Source organism: Peromyscus californicus, unplaced genomic scaffold, assembly GCF_007827085.1.
Source record: "Peromyscus californicus insignis strain IS unplaced genomic scaffold, ASM782708v3 Scaffold_8__1_contigs__length_139910024, whole genome shotgun sequence".
Classification (NCBI taxonomy): domain Eukaryota; kingdom Metazoa; phylum Chordata; class Mammalia; order Rodentia; family Cricetidae; genus Peromyscus; species Peromyscus californicus.
Genome location: NW_026294606.1, coordinates 106683559 through 106696765, shown reverse-complemented (window position 1 = coordinate 106696765; position 13207 = coordinate 106683559). Strand labels below are relative to the sequence as shown.

Genomic DNA, 13207 nt, shown 5'->3' with positions numbered 1-13207 from the left:
TGGCGAGAGAAATGCTCTCACACCCTTCAAAAAGGGGTAATAGGAAAGGTTCCTGGTCCCAAGGGATAGGGGAGCTCCTATACTCAATCAAACCTCACAGCTGAACTGGGAAGTCCTGGGTTTCCTTGCTGTGTTCCCTGGTAACAGTGAGATAGGAACTCTCACAATCTGTGGTAACTGATTGCACAAAACTAACCCTGATGGCATCTCTCAACCCACAGGTCAGGACTCATCAGAGGCCAGCCCCATCAGAAACACACACACAGGCCAGGTCCGAGGCAGCCTTGTCCATGTGAAGGACACCAAAATTGGTGTCTATACCTTCCTGGGAATTCCCTTTGCCAAGCCACCTGTAGGACCACTGCGCTTTGCACCTCCTGAAGCCCCTGTACCATGGAGTGGTGTAAGAGATGGAACCTCACATCCAGCCATGTAAGTTCTGGACCCAGAAGATGTCTGGCCCTGGAGTGAACAGTTGCTCTGAGCTATGAGTCATTCTGAAGTCTTTCCTCCATCTCAGCTCTGTAACAGTTTTCTCCCATTGTGGGGAGTCCCTCATGCATTTTTCTGATACATGAACTAAAATTGAGTAGAACAACCTTGCCAATCACTTTGGTCAGAGCTTGGCATAGGGAGTTGGATGCAGGTACTATAGACAAGAACAGATAAAACTGTTCACAGATTCAAATTGAGCCCAGTGTTCTCTGCCACAATGGGAGGGATCTCTAGGCATGTGTTATGTGACCTATTAAGGAAAAAGTGCCTGAATCTAGTAGAATACACCTTAGATCCTAAGAAGTGCAGCATTATGGATACTTGCTAACCCCACACTCACAGTCACTATAACAACCTAAACGCCAAATGCCACTGACCAAGGAACAAGGACATGTAACTAATTCCCTCTGGAGACAGTGTAGGAAAAAGAAGTTCTCTGAGAGTCTATGTTCATGGGATGAAGGATTTTTCACCACACTTTAAGCAGTAGTTTCCACTGATTCCTCTAGTACCTGTGGATACAACACTCCAATATTGCAATCTTAGTTTGTTGTCTTTGATGTAATAAAATATTGGCAAAAGGAACTTAGGGGAGAAAGCTACTATTATAGGCTCCAGATTACAATTCATCATGTGGGGGGATTCATAGTAAAGAAAAATTACAGGAGCTGGTCACATCTCATCCACAGCCTGGAACAGAGAGTATAAAATGCTTTCATGCCTGCTAATGCTTAGTTCACTTTTCTGTTCTATACAATTCAGTGTATATCAACAGATACAGGATGTCATTCCACAGAGACACCTGGAAGTCTCTATATCCCAGACTCAGAAAGGATAACATCCAGGGCTTTGCCAACTGGAGAACTCTCTGGAATTCTGCCTCCAGTCAGCTTTTATGGAGCCTGTGGCCTTTACCTTGGTTGGAATGGATCTTATAAAGGGAATATGTGTTAACAGGGCATCATGAAGAGCAGCAGCTGAAAGTGATTGAGAAAAGATCCAGACTCACATTTGGTTTTGGAATATCTGTCTGCTATTTCCATCAGGTGTCTGCAAAGCCTTGATATGATGAATGTGGAGGGCCTGAAGGATATGAAACTGACCCTACCTCCCATTTCTATGTCTGAGGACTGCCTGCATCTCAACATCTACACTCCAGCTCATGCCCATGAGGGCTCTAACCTTCCTGTGAGTGTCAAGTCATGGTCAGCTTGGGGACAGGGTATTTTTTTCCTGATGATAATAAAAAAAAAATTTTAAAGGGGGAGCAAAAGCTCCTTTGCAGTATGGACTCTGTTGAAAAGCCTTGCCCTATTTGGGTAAAAAAACAAAAGGCCTTCTCAGCCACACTATGCAGATGAAACCTGGGTAAGGGACACAAAGCACTGGAGCACAGAGTGATAAAAGGCTCTAGCTATTAGAGAAAACCAGGATTTATTCTACAACCTGAGCCCCAGAGAACTGCTTAGGTGCTCAAGGTTCCACATTGAGGTCACCCATTTCTTCCTTTAGAATATCTGTTGTGCCAATGAGAGTTGATGATTCTTTCTATTTTTAATCTGGAGAGATATCCATGGAGACATTCCTCTTTGTTTCACTATGAAGAGCCTGAGTAATGATAACATTACTATATACATAGGACCATTAATTCAAACTGAGATATATGGTGGGGATGGGGGCTAGAAACAACCTGATGGGGCTACTAGAGGCCCCTAGCCATGACCAAAGCCCTGAAGTGCTGAGTATTTCTACATATTTGTGTAGCTTCACAGAAGCACAGAAGTTGATTGATACTCTAGTAAACAGTCCTGCAGAGCTTTGGCTAGCTAGGAGCTTCCTGGCATCTCTATTGACTTCTCCAGGTGATGGTGTGGATCCATGGTGGTGCTCTGGTTGGAGGAATGGCTTCCATTACTGATGGATCCATATTGGCAGCCTCAGAAGATGTGGTGGTGGTCCATATCCAATATCGCCTAGGTGTTCTGGGCTTTTTCAGGTGAGCCTAGGGCTGAGCTAAACAGAAGCATCTGAGAAGAACCTAGATAGCCCTTTGATCCATGCCCCTCTACTTCACAGCACTGGAGACCAGCATGCCAGAGGCAACTGGGGCTTCCTGGACCAAGTGGCTGCCCTACACTGGGTGCAGCAGAACATCGCCCACTTTGGAGGCAACCCTGACCAGGTCACTATTTTCGGCGAGTCAGCAGGTGGCACAAGTGTGTCTTCACATGTTGTGTCCCCCATGTCCAAAGGACTCTTCCACAGAGCCATCATGGAGAGTGGAGTGGTCCTGCTACCTGGCATTGTCTCTGACACCCATGAGATGGTCTACACTGTAAGTGCCCTTATCCATCACAGGCCTAAGTAGTTGGAAGTTTTTCTGTGTCCTTCCCAGTCCTACAGCTGCTTGGTCCCAAGTACACAGAGGCTTATATTACTTACAAACTGTATGGCCTATTGGTCAGCTTACATTAGCTAGCTCTTTCAACTTAATTCAACCTATTCTTAATAATTTGTATGTTGTCCCATGGCCATGGCATTACTGGACTGCTGGCATCTTGTTGATCCTCAGGCAGTCAGCTGGCATCTCTTCTGACTCCACACTTCTTTTTTCCATCTTCAGTTTTATGTATTACCTGACCTTATTTTGCCTTGCCATTGGCCAAACAGTTTTATTTATCAACCAATAGGAGCAACACATATTCACAGTGTACAGTAAGACATCCCCCAGCACCCTAGTCTACCCCCTCAGCCTTCATGGTCTGGTACTCTGGTCTTCTGTTCTGTGGGGAAAACAATGATCATGGGAAACAATTTTTTTCCAGTAATATTTGAGAAACTCAGGGATTAGCCTCTACTCACCTCTACTTCATACTGAGTGACAATGATATCTTAACATCAAACTACTCCTAGCAACTTCCAATACTGACAAAAATAAATAGGCATGTGCTTTGGGAGGTGGCTCTGTGGGTTTTTAAATGTGCTTGGAGTGCAAGCCTGAGGACCTAAGTTCAAATCCCCAGAACCTTCAAAAGCCTGGAGATAGATGCATGTATCTGTAATTTCAATGTTCCTGTGGTCAGGTGGGAGGCAGACACATGGGAATCCTTGGATGTTCACAGAGCATTTCAGCTAGCATAGAAGCAGTAATTAAAGAAGACCGCCTGTCTCAAATAAGGGGACATCTGTGAAAAAAAGGAGACTTTGTCATCTAACATTCACATACAAACATTGGCACACTTAGTCCTTCTCTCATACACGAAACAAAGAAAGATGGGTGGAGTAAATAGAACTAACCTAGGCCAAAAAAAAAAAACCCTCCAATATGCAGGTTGAAAGGATACTGCTTGCATTGAGGAATATGACAAAGGTAACAATTTATATTTATACCAAACCACACACAACACATACTATAGTGTGGTAGTTAGTTCAATAACATCAAGTTGGAGTCAAGAGAACTCTTCTCCCCACTTGTTCCCTTTACAGACGGTGGCCAACCTGTCTGGATGTGAGGCCAAGGACTCAGAGGCCCTGGTACACTGCCTGAGAGGCAAAAGTGAAGCAGAGATTCTGGTCATTAATGAGGTAGGTAGAACTGTGTGTCTTGGAAGATCTAGTCAGACTTTGTATCCTTTAGTTCTGTGTGCAATATGAACACCAAGATAGGCTAGCCAAGTGTAGATTATCTTCCAGAATGAGCTGAAAACCCTGAGGCTAGTAAGACATGAGAAAACAGTAGTGGCAGCATATTAGATCAGTATATGTGTTTTATTGACTTTCAGCATTAACCTTTAATGCCCCCCCTAGGTCTTCAAGATGATTCCTGCCGTGGTGGATGGGGTATTCTTACCCAGGCATCCCAAGGAATTGTTGGCATCTGTGGATTTTCACCCGGTCCCCAGCATCATTGGTGTCAACAATGATGAGTATAGTTGGATCCTCCCCATGGTGAGACTCAATTCCAACCCTCTGGGAGACTGGAGACTCATACGTTAAGTACTGGGAACTCAATGCATCTCTAATCCAAGTCCATCAGATTCCACACTTCTGCCCCCCAGGTCTTGGGCTCTGCTCAGACAATAAAGGAAATAACCAGAGAGAACCTGCAGGATGTTTTGAAGAACACAGCAGCACAAATGGTAAGATACATCTGTTCCTACCCAAATAGAGAGTTCCCTTACATCTCCTTCTCAGACAGCAACCCTATTAATGAAGGTCAGTATATATGTGTGATTCTGTGTGGGGTAACCTCAGACCATGAATCTTTTACCTATACCCTATGTGATCACAGGCCCCATTCTCCTCATACCAAAGGCTGTTGCCTACCTAACCAACAACATGCCTATCCTCATTCTTCCTGATCTCCTTGGTGTAGATGCTGCCTCCTGAGTGTGGTGACCTGCTAATGGAAGAGTACATGGGGGAAACTGAGGATCCCCAAGCCCTCCAAATACAGTTTACAGAGATGATGGGAGACTTCATGTTTGTGATCCCTGCACTCCAAGTAGCACATTTTCAGGGTAAGTACCTCTGTAACAAGGCTTAAGGGAGCAGCTCAGAGATGTAGGTCCCTGGTAAGCACTGTGGAGCATTGTAAAACCCAGGTCTCATGTCTAGTTAAAGAGAGTGACATCTAGGTACAGAAGAGAAAATGAGTTCCTGATAATCTATTGACTTGACATAACCATTCAGCTGGGAAGGCCATGAGCACTGTTTTGCCATGGGTTTTTCCACAGCTAGTACTCCAGCTTGGAACGTCCTCTCCTCTTTAACATTTATGATTCCAAGTAACTTTATATCAAGGTACCTTGTCATCAAATATGTATCAGAAAAACTTCAGGTGAGGGGTCAATAAGTCACTTGTTGTCCCCACCTCCAGGTTCCCACAACCCTGTCTACTTCTATGAATTCCAACATCAATCCAGCTTCCTCAAGAGTATCAGGCCACCCCATGTGAAGGCTGACCATGCTGATGAGGTTCCTTTTGTTTTTGGGTCCTTCTTCTTTGGCATGAAACGTGAGTCTTCCTTATTCTCCTTGAGCTGATGGAGGTCTTAGATGACACCTCAGGGACTATTGAGCTCTTAGTCTATTTGAGGAAAACTAGGTTCTGGGAGATGATAAAAATCAAATGTGTACCATATCATAGCCTAAAAACTTAGATGAAGATTAGAATTGGGACCTGTCCCAGTCTAGCCTGTGATGGAGACGACAGCACATTGGGGCACAAATTCAATTAGAGGCATGCGTGGATGTTGGGTATTGTATAGTGAAGAAGGGAGGTATCAAAGCTGATAGTTACAGTTCTGACAACAGCTGGGATTGTGAGTGTGAGGCATGATTTGGCAGTTGTGTGAGGTGTCATGGACTTCAATATTTATTTTTCCCATGGCTCCAGTTGTCCTCACTGAAGAGGAGGATCTATTGAACAGGAGGATGATGAAGTACTGGGCCAACTTTGCAAGACATGGGTGAGAACACAACTCTCTCTAAATCTTCTCTATGCATTATTGGGAAATGTGAGTCCCTATAGGTCTCCCTTTAGGGTGGTTGTCTCTTTAGCATTCACGGATCTTCCATCATATAATAGTTTGTTCTCTACTAGATAACATATACTTTGTAGGTATCAGTTACTGGTCATCTCACAGTGACCTGGCTCATGAGTCTTAGTGTATAGTTCTTTAGATTTTGCCTCTTAGTTGTAGACATAAAACAGGTCAAGTAGTCTTCCCCCACATAAATCAGAAACTAGTAAGCGACACTTGTATCCCTATATCAGGATATTTATCCCATCAGCCCCATTAAACATCAGCCTAATTGCTCCACTGCCATGACCCAAATCAGGGGTCAGCCTTTGGATTAGAGTGACCTCACCCTTTCCTGCTGGGTGGCATATCCACAGGAACCCCAACAGTGAGGGTCTACCCTACTGGCCCATGTTGGACCATGATGAGGAGTACCTGCAGTTGAACATCAAGCCTGCTGTGGGCCGAGGCCTGAAGGCCAGAAGACTGCAGTTCTGGACCAAGACTCTGCCCCAGAAGATCCAGGAGCTAAAGCGATCTCAGAACATGCACAAAGAGCTCTAGTGCCCTGTGTGAGGAATGGTGTGTGGACTTGGCTGCTGATGGATATTAGGCTGGAATCTCTCGCTGCATCCCAGTTCTCTCTCCAGTCCCTGCCATCTCAGACAACCACCAGAGGAGCCCAGTTCCAAATTCTCCACAATGGCAGCTGCTCCCCCCATCCCCGGAGCTACTAGCTGCTCAGAACCCAGCCTACCATAATGGGCCTAGCTTGTGGAGGACATGACATCTCCCTGCCCCATGCCTGCAGAGTATTTGGGACCCCTCCTCAGAGCAACCATGAGATTTCTCTTGCTCTCTTCCCCTGCCTCACCTCAGGGGACTGGAAAGGTCACCCAGGAGTGCTTTGCCTAATAAACCTGGTCTTTTACTTTTAATTCAGTTTGATCTGACTTTTGTGTCGGTAGAGAAACCTATTTTCCAGGTATAAATACCTTTCAATGGGGTCAGCTTGAGGTTCCCAAAACATATTGAGGAATCTGGGTTGATTCTAACATTCACATAACCTCTGCACTTGTATGTTCTTCAACATTTATGACAAATCCTCTGCATGTGACTCTTTATCCTGCTGGGTCATTTTTCATAATACCCATTCAATTAATGCTCCCATAACAATGTGGATTGTGAGCCACCCCAAACCTGCTCATCTCCTTCCACACTCCACTGGTACTAAGCCCCTTCCATCCTTCTTCCCTGCATTTTTCATTCTCACTGTCATCTTCTCTAAGACCAAAACCCTCTTTAAATAAAGCAGAAGTTTGAAGACATTGATATCGGTTCTTCAAAAACCCGTATCATATGGGTAAGTTGTGTCAAAATCACATGCCCTCTTTCATCAGGTTCACACTTTTGGAGACCATGAATTCAAGGTTAAAATACCAACCTGTTTACTATATTGTGATGGCTAGCTCTCTGACCCAAAAATGATAACTTGTGTTTTCATTGAGTAGATGGGATAATCAGTAGTTCTCAGGATCCAGACCTCCAATATGTCTCACTCTTAATAACATCACATTGGAGCCTAAGTTTCAATATAGAAATATGACTCATAGATACTTTCAAAACACATCACATAGAGGTTCCCAAGTCAGTGACTGGACTTGAAAACATCCCATTGTATTTGTAGATTAAATGTCACCTACAACTTCATTTTAACAAATATGTACATTAATCGATATTGATTTCTTTTTCCTATCCTGTTCATCATTCAACTCCATTCATCTATTCTGTCCCAAAGTAGTTGGTTGACACTATTTTATTCTAGATGTAAGTTTAATTATCTACTCCAGTCTGAGACAGTATGTGTGTGTGTGTGTGTGTGTGTGTGTGTGTGTGTGTGTGCACATGTGTCTGTGCATGCACATGGATGTTTCTGTGCATGCATGCATCCATACATATTTGTGCATAGGTGTATATGTAATATTGTGTCTGTGTGTTTGTGTACACACACATGTGTGTGAGCATGCATACAATTGTGTGCATGTGTGTGTTTGTATGCATGGATATGTGGGTTACATGTGTGTGTTCAGAAGTGACAAGTTGATTACTTTTGCCTGCTGAGTACTTTGTCTTATCTTTGTCTTAACTTCTAAGAATTCTGTAGACATGACAATGTCCATATTTGCATGATCACAGCACATCTGTGAAGATGTTTGACTATGGGGTGAGTGGTAATAGAAGGCCCATATGTGTACAAAAGAGATTGCTGTCCCCAGTCTCCCTGAGCACTTGTCTATGTATGGAGGAGGGGTGTTCTCCTGACTTCCATGGTTCCCTTGCAAATTCCTGCTCTGTGTTATAACCCTGATCCCCTTGATTATCCATACACAGGACTTTCATTCTTACCTCTTTGCTATTATTAAGCATGTTTGGCCTTTCTAATGAATGCACTCATTTTTACTTTATGTCATTATACAAAAGTGCGAAATTATGCCTAAGCTGCCTGAATTCACCAAAAACATTTTCTATTTTTCATTCAGATACCAGATCCTTTGTGCTAGAAACCCTTATATAGCCTAGCCCCTTATGTCGGCTCAGCTTGCCCAACAAGCCAAGTTTTCCAAGGTTGGCAAACTCCCTCTTTTAAAATCCATTCCAAGGAATACTAATCCCAGGACAGCATAACCTCTAGGGTCAAAGTGAAGGTTATTGATTGTCCATCCTGGACACCATGCCAGAGAAAGATACCCTCCAGGAGGGCTGCTGCCAGATTCTCCAACTATGTCCTGAGCTCATTATTGAGCTCCTGATGCCAATGGTTAAGACACATCAAGATGTTCAGGTAACACAAAGACTCTAGTTCCATGTCTTTGATCTTAGAAGAGCTAAAACAGTCCATCTCCTAAAGTCCAGCTGTTCCTTCAGTGGAGAAGTTGAGGGAAGAGAGAACATCTGCCTAGGCCAGGACTGGGAGCACAGATAATTTAAAGGGGAGACACTGAACTGACATCATACCTTGCTGACTGGGGGTGGGAGATGCGTAGCTGGAGAGCTTCTCTCCAGGTCCCACCAAGCCCCCGCAGTCCCACAACCCACATATAAAATAATCACTCAGATGCTTATATTACTTATAAACTGTATGACCATGGCAGGCTTCTTGTTACCTACTTCTTCTATCTTAAATTAACCCATTTCTATTAATCTATAAGTTGCCACATGGCTCGTAGCTTACCAGTACCTTACATCTTGCTTGTCATGGCGGCAGCTGGCAGGTCTCTCTGCCTCAGCGTTCCACTTCCCACAATTCTCTTCTCTTTGTCCCACCTATACTTCCTGCCTGACTACTGGCCAATCAGTGTTTTATTTATTACCCAACAAGCGACACAATCAAGCAACACACATAACATACAGAACATCCAACAGCAGGGATGGGCACAGCCATGGTTGTACCATGCCAGTGGAAACAAGCAGAAAAGCATTGAGGAGGAGAGCCTGCTGAGCCAGGCTGTGAGTACTTTAGATTTCTGAGAGCTAGAGAGATGGAATCAGGTTCTCAGATGCCAATGATGGTTGTCTGAAGTAGATACCCATTCAGTTCCCTCCATGATGTCTGCCTTAACCAAATAGAAGCTCTTGAACCTGTACTCTTTCATGAATCCTGACAAATTCTCTGGGATTAGAAACTCCTGTTCATGGTTCAGTATCTCAGCATTATCATAAGCTCTGAGCATCCATATAGTCCATGTGTTGGAACCAAAGGGCCTAAAAATGTTTGTCAGGTGGATAAATGACTCTGAACTTGTTCTCAGTAGGAGTCGCCACCATGCTAGCCACAGTATAGAGCAGAAATGAGCAGGGAAAGGGTGCTGAAGAAGTGCCACACAAAAACAGAGAAACATCCAAATTAAAGACATCATCGATCTAGTAGAGTTCATAGACACCTACAGAACACTCCATTTAAACACTACAAAATATATATTTTTCTTCAAAGTCCGTGAGAATCTTTTATAAAACAGATTTCAAAGCTGGTGGTGGTGGGACACACCTTTAATCCCAGCAATCAGGACTCAGAGGCAGGTGAATATGTGTTGAAGGCTAGCCTGGTCTACAGATCAAGTTCTGGGGTAGCCAGGGCTATACAGTGAAACAATGTCTAAAACGAATACATTGTGTATTAGAACACAAAACAAGTTTTAAGAGATACATGAATATTGAAATAATTACATCTATTTGATCACAATAGAATAAAACTCTAAATCCACAGTCAGAGAAACTGTAGAACACATACAATCTTCTGGAGATTAAACAGCATGCTACTGGATGATGAATGCATCACTGAAGAAATCATGACGGAAATGTAAAAATGTGTAGAATCAAATCAAAAGGAAAACACAACAATGCCAAACCCTCGAGGACACACTCAAGGCAGTTCCAAGCTTTAATGACTACATTAAATACTCAAATGTCTAGCCCTTCTCCATCCGAGGGATCCTCAACACACACCTCCTTAGAGAAGCCATCATAAACACGGTGACCCTAGGTTGGGGGTAATGGTTGCTGGTATCTAGAATGGCTCCAGAGGCCACGCTGTGCCTTCCCAGGGAACCAAAGGGTGAGAAAATCCAGCAGATATGGTTCCACCACCTGCTAAATACTGGCTCTCCAACACTGGCTCCTCTCTGTCTAGTCAGTACCACCCTCCTGCAGCTACCACTTTGCCCTTCCCCCAACAAGCTGTTTGCCATCACCTCTGTGAGTACAAATTCTTGCATGGGCAAGGCCTGAAATATCTTCTTTGTGGGAAGCATAGCACATCCATTGCAACACAGACTCAGACCAATCATGCCACTGAAACAATTTTCTGAATGCTGTGGCCTAAGGATTCCTGATTCTCTTCTGTGGCATGCTAAGACTCCATAAGGTGGGGGGAGGGATGTAGACTGGCATCAGAGAGTCAGAGACTGAGAAGGTTGGTGGCAAGGGACAAGGAAGGACTAAACTAATACAGCTGACAGATGACAGTGAGGGAAACTGCATCACCCAATGCCCACACCAAAGCCCATGGGGTGGCCCTTTGACACACAGATGGTCAATGATAAGTGAAGATACTCAACCTAAGGATCCTGTCAGGTGGAGAGACTTTCAGGAGCCCGAACTATAGGTCACAGGTGCCAGGCAGAAAGTTCAAAACAGAGGGATAGATGTGACTTTTCCCTCCTCTGGGGGGTTGTGACTGTACCTATGACTCTAGCTGCTACTGACTCCCAGAGAATAATAAAATTAATAATGCCTTCATAGTGCCATTAAGCTCTGAGTATCATCTCCTTGGCCATAGGAGCACCCTTGTGCCCTCCAGAATGACCATGAGCAAGTTTCTTGGCCTTAGGGCAAACAGTTCCTAGACCAGTGGTTCTCAACCTTCCTAATGCTGCAACTGTTTAATACAGTTCCTCATGTTGTGGTGACTGACACCCCCACCCTGCACTGCAACCATAAAATTATTTTTACTACTTCATAACTGTAACTTTGCTACTGTTGTGAATTGTAATGTAAACATTTACATTTTCTGGGACCTCAGACTACATGAGTGAAAGGGTTGTTCCAACCCCAAAGGGGTTGTGACCCAGAGGTTGAGAACCACTGTCTTAGACCCACATTCCCCTGCTAATTGAGAATCTATAGATTATCTTTCCTATGCATCCCACCTTGGGAGAGGGAATGAGTTAGTTCTAGGCTAAAAGTCAAGTTCTCTGGGTCCTAATGAGAAGTTGAGTCAGGAGGGTACAGTATCCAAGGTGTCTGAGCAACCCTTGATGCCCATCACTCCAGGTGTCCAAGTGTGAGCCCTGCTGACCTCACGCCAGGATTTCCAATATAACCCAACCTAAGTGGACTTTGCTTACCTCACCCTGTGACCCTTGCATGTTGTTTCTCAGGCTCTGGGAGGTCACCAAGGCCTTCGAGGTAGGAATATCTGCCTTACTCACTGAACATTCTTTGCTGAGATTCCTGGATTCAGAATCACTTGTAACTCTATGAAAGCATAGTGCTGTGTCTCATCTTCTTTTATCCCTCCCTGATAAAAGGGACACCAAAGTGGAACTGCTTACACACAGGCCCAGGATTACATAAGAAAGTAAGTGTGAGAACATGCCTGTGCTCAGCATGCTGCATGAAGCAGAGAAATAGGAGAAACTCTACCTACAGGCCAGCCTGGGCTGCATAGCAAGAGACTGTCTCAAAGTAACCATATAAATGAATAATAAAATAAAATATCCTGAGTATGCTGGCTAGTTTTGCCAACTTGACACAAGCTATAGCTATATGAAAGAAGGGAATCTCAGTTAAGAAAATCCCTTTGTAAGATCCAGCTGTAGGGCATTTTTTAAATTAGTAATTGAGATGGGAGGTCCCAGCCTACTGTGGGTGGCATCATCCCTAGGCTGATGGACCTGGTTTCTATAAGTTCAGAAAATCATGGAGTTGGCATGGTCTAACTGCCTTGAGAGGCATGTATCAGTCATAATTTTTGAGATTTGAACCTGCAGTTCCTGGGGGGCATTTTCTGTGCCTTTCAGTTCCTGCCTTCAGGCAGGAAAGCATATAGGCCACCTGTGTCTCTCTGTGTACCATAGAATTTAGTAAAGCATGCAGAAACTGTTTAAACAACTGACATGCACCACCTGCACTATTTGGAGGAAGAAGTGAGTAACTGGTCTCCCACCTGAATTGCCCCAGTTCCTGGGCCTTCCCACTCCCATCTCAGTCCCAGCAGCCAGCCAGCCAGCAGGTAAGAGTCCTGCAAGCAGGAAGCACCACCACCACCACCACCACCACCACCACCACCACTACCACCCCTGCCACCCATTTGGCCCTGTAACCTGAAAGACCAACTGCACCACCAAAGCCCACCCAGCCCATCATCCTCTCCTTGGCCAATCATCCCCCTCAAAGTCGGCATCCCCTAGAGGCACAAGCACCACTTGCACCAATCAAAAGAAGAACAGCCTCCCCATGATCAGCAAATCAGCGAAATCAGCAGATCCTATAGGCACAAGCACCACCCACACTAGTTGGAAGAACAACCATAGACAAAACCCATCCCAGTTGGAAGAACAGACCCCATAGGCACAAGTAAAGCCCATTCCAGCCAGAAGAACTGGACGTTACACTAGATCTAGGCACCC

General features: G+C 44.5%; 1 protein-coding gene across 3 annotated transcripts in view; it reads left to right on the top strand.

Moving 5' to 3' along the window:
• LOC128104186 (acylcarnitine hydrolase-like) overlaps positions 1-6584 on the top strand; it is a 145024-nt gene extending 138440 nt beyond the window's left edge. For 2 of the 3 annotated variants that reach the window (XM_052728981.1, XM_052728980.1), the window contains exons 2-12: positions 222-432; positions 1542-1683; positions 2358-2491; positions 2572-2830; positions 3982-4080; positions 4303-4443; positions 4554-4634; positions 4871-5015; positions 5375-5512; positions 5894-5966; positions 6398-6584. In XM_052728981.1, the coding sequence (XP_052584941.1) occupies positions 222-432; positions 1542-1683; positions 2358-2491; positions 2572-2830; positions 3982-4080; positions 4303-4443; positions 4554-4634; positions 4871-5015; positions 5375-5512; positions 5894-5966; positions 6398-6584 (1610 nt within the window). The remainder of the gene's footprint in view (positions 1-221; positions 433-1541; positions 1684-2357; positions 2492-2571; positions 2831-3981; positions 4081-4302; positions 4444-4553; positions 4635-4870; positions 5016-5374; positions 5513-5893; positions 5967-6397) is intronic. The other variant, XM_052728982.1, reaches the window with a different exon arrangement.
• The last annotated feature ends 6623 nt before the right edge of the window (positions 6585-13207 follow it).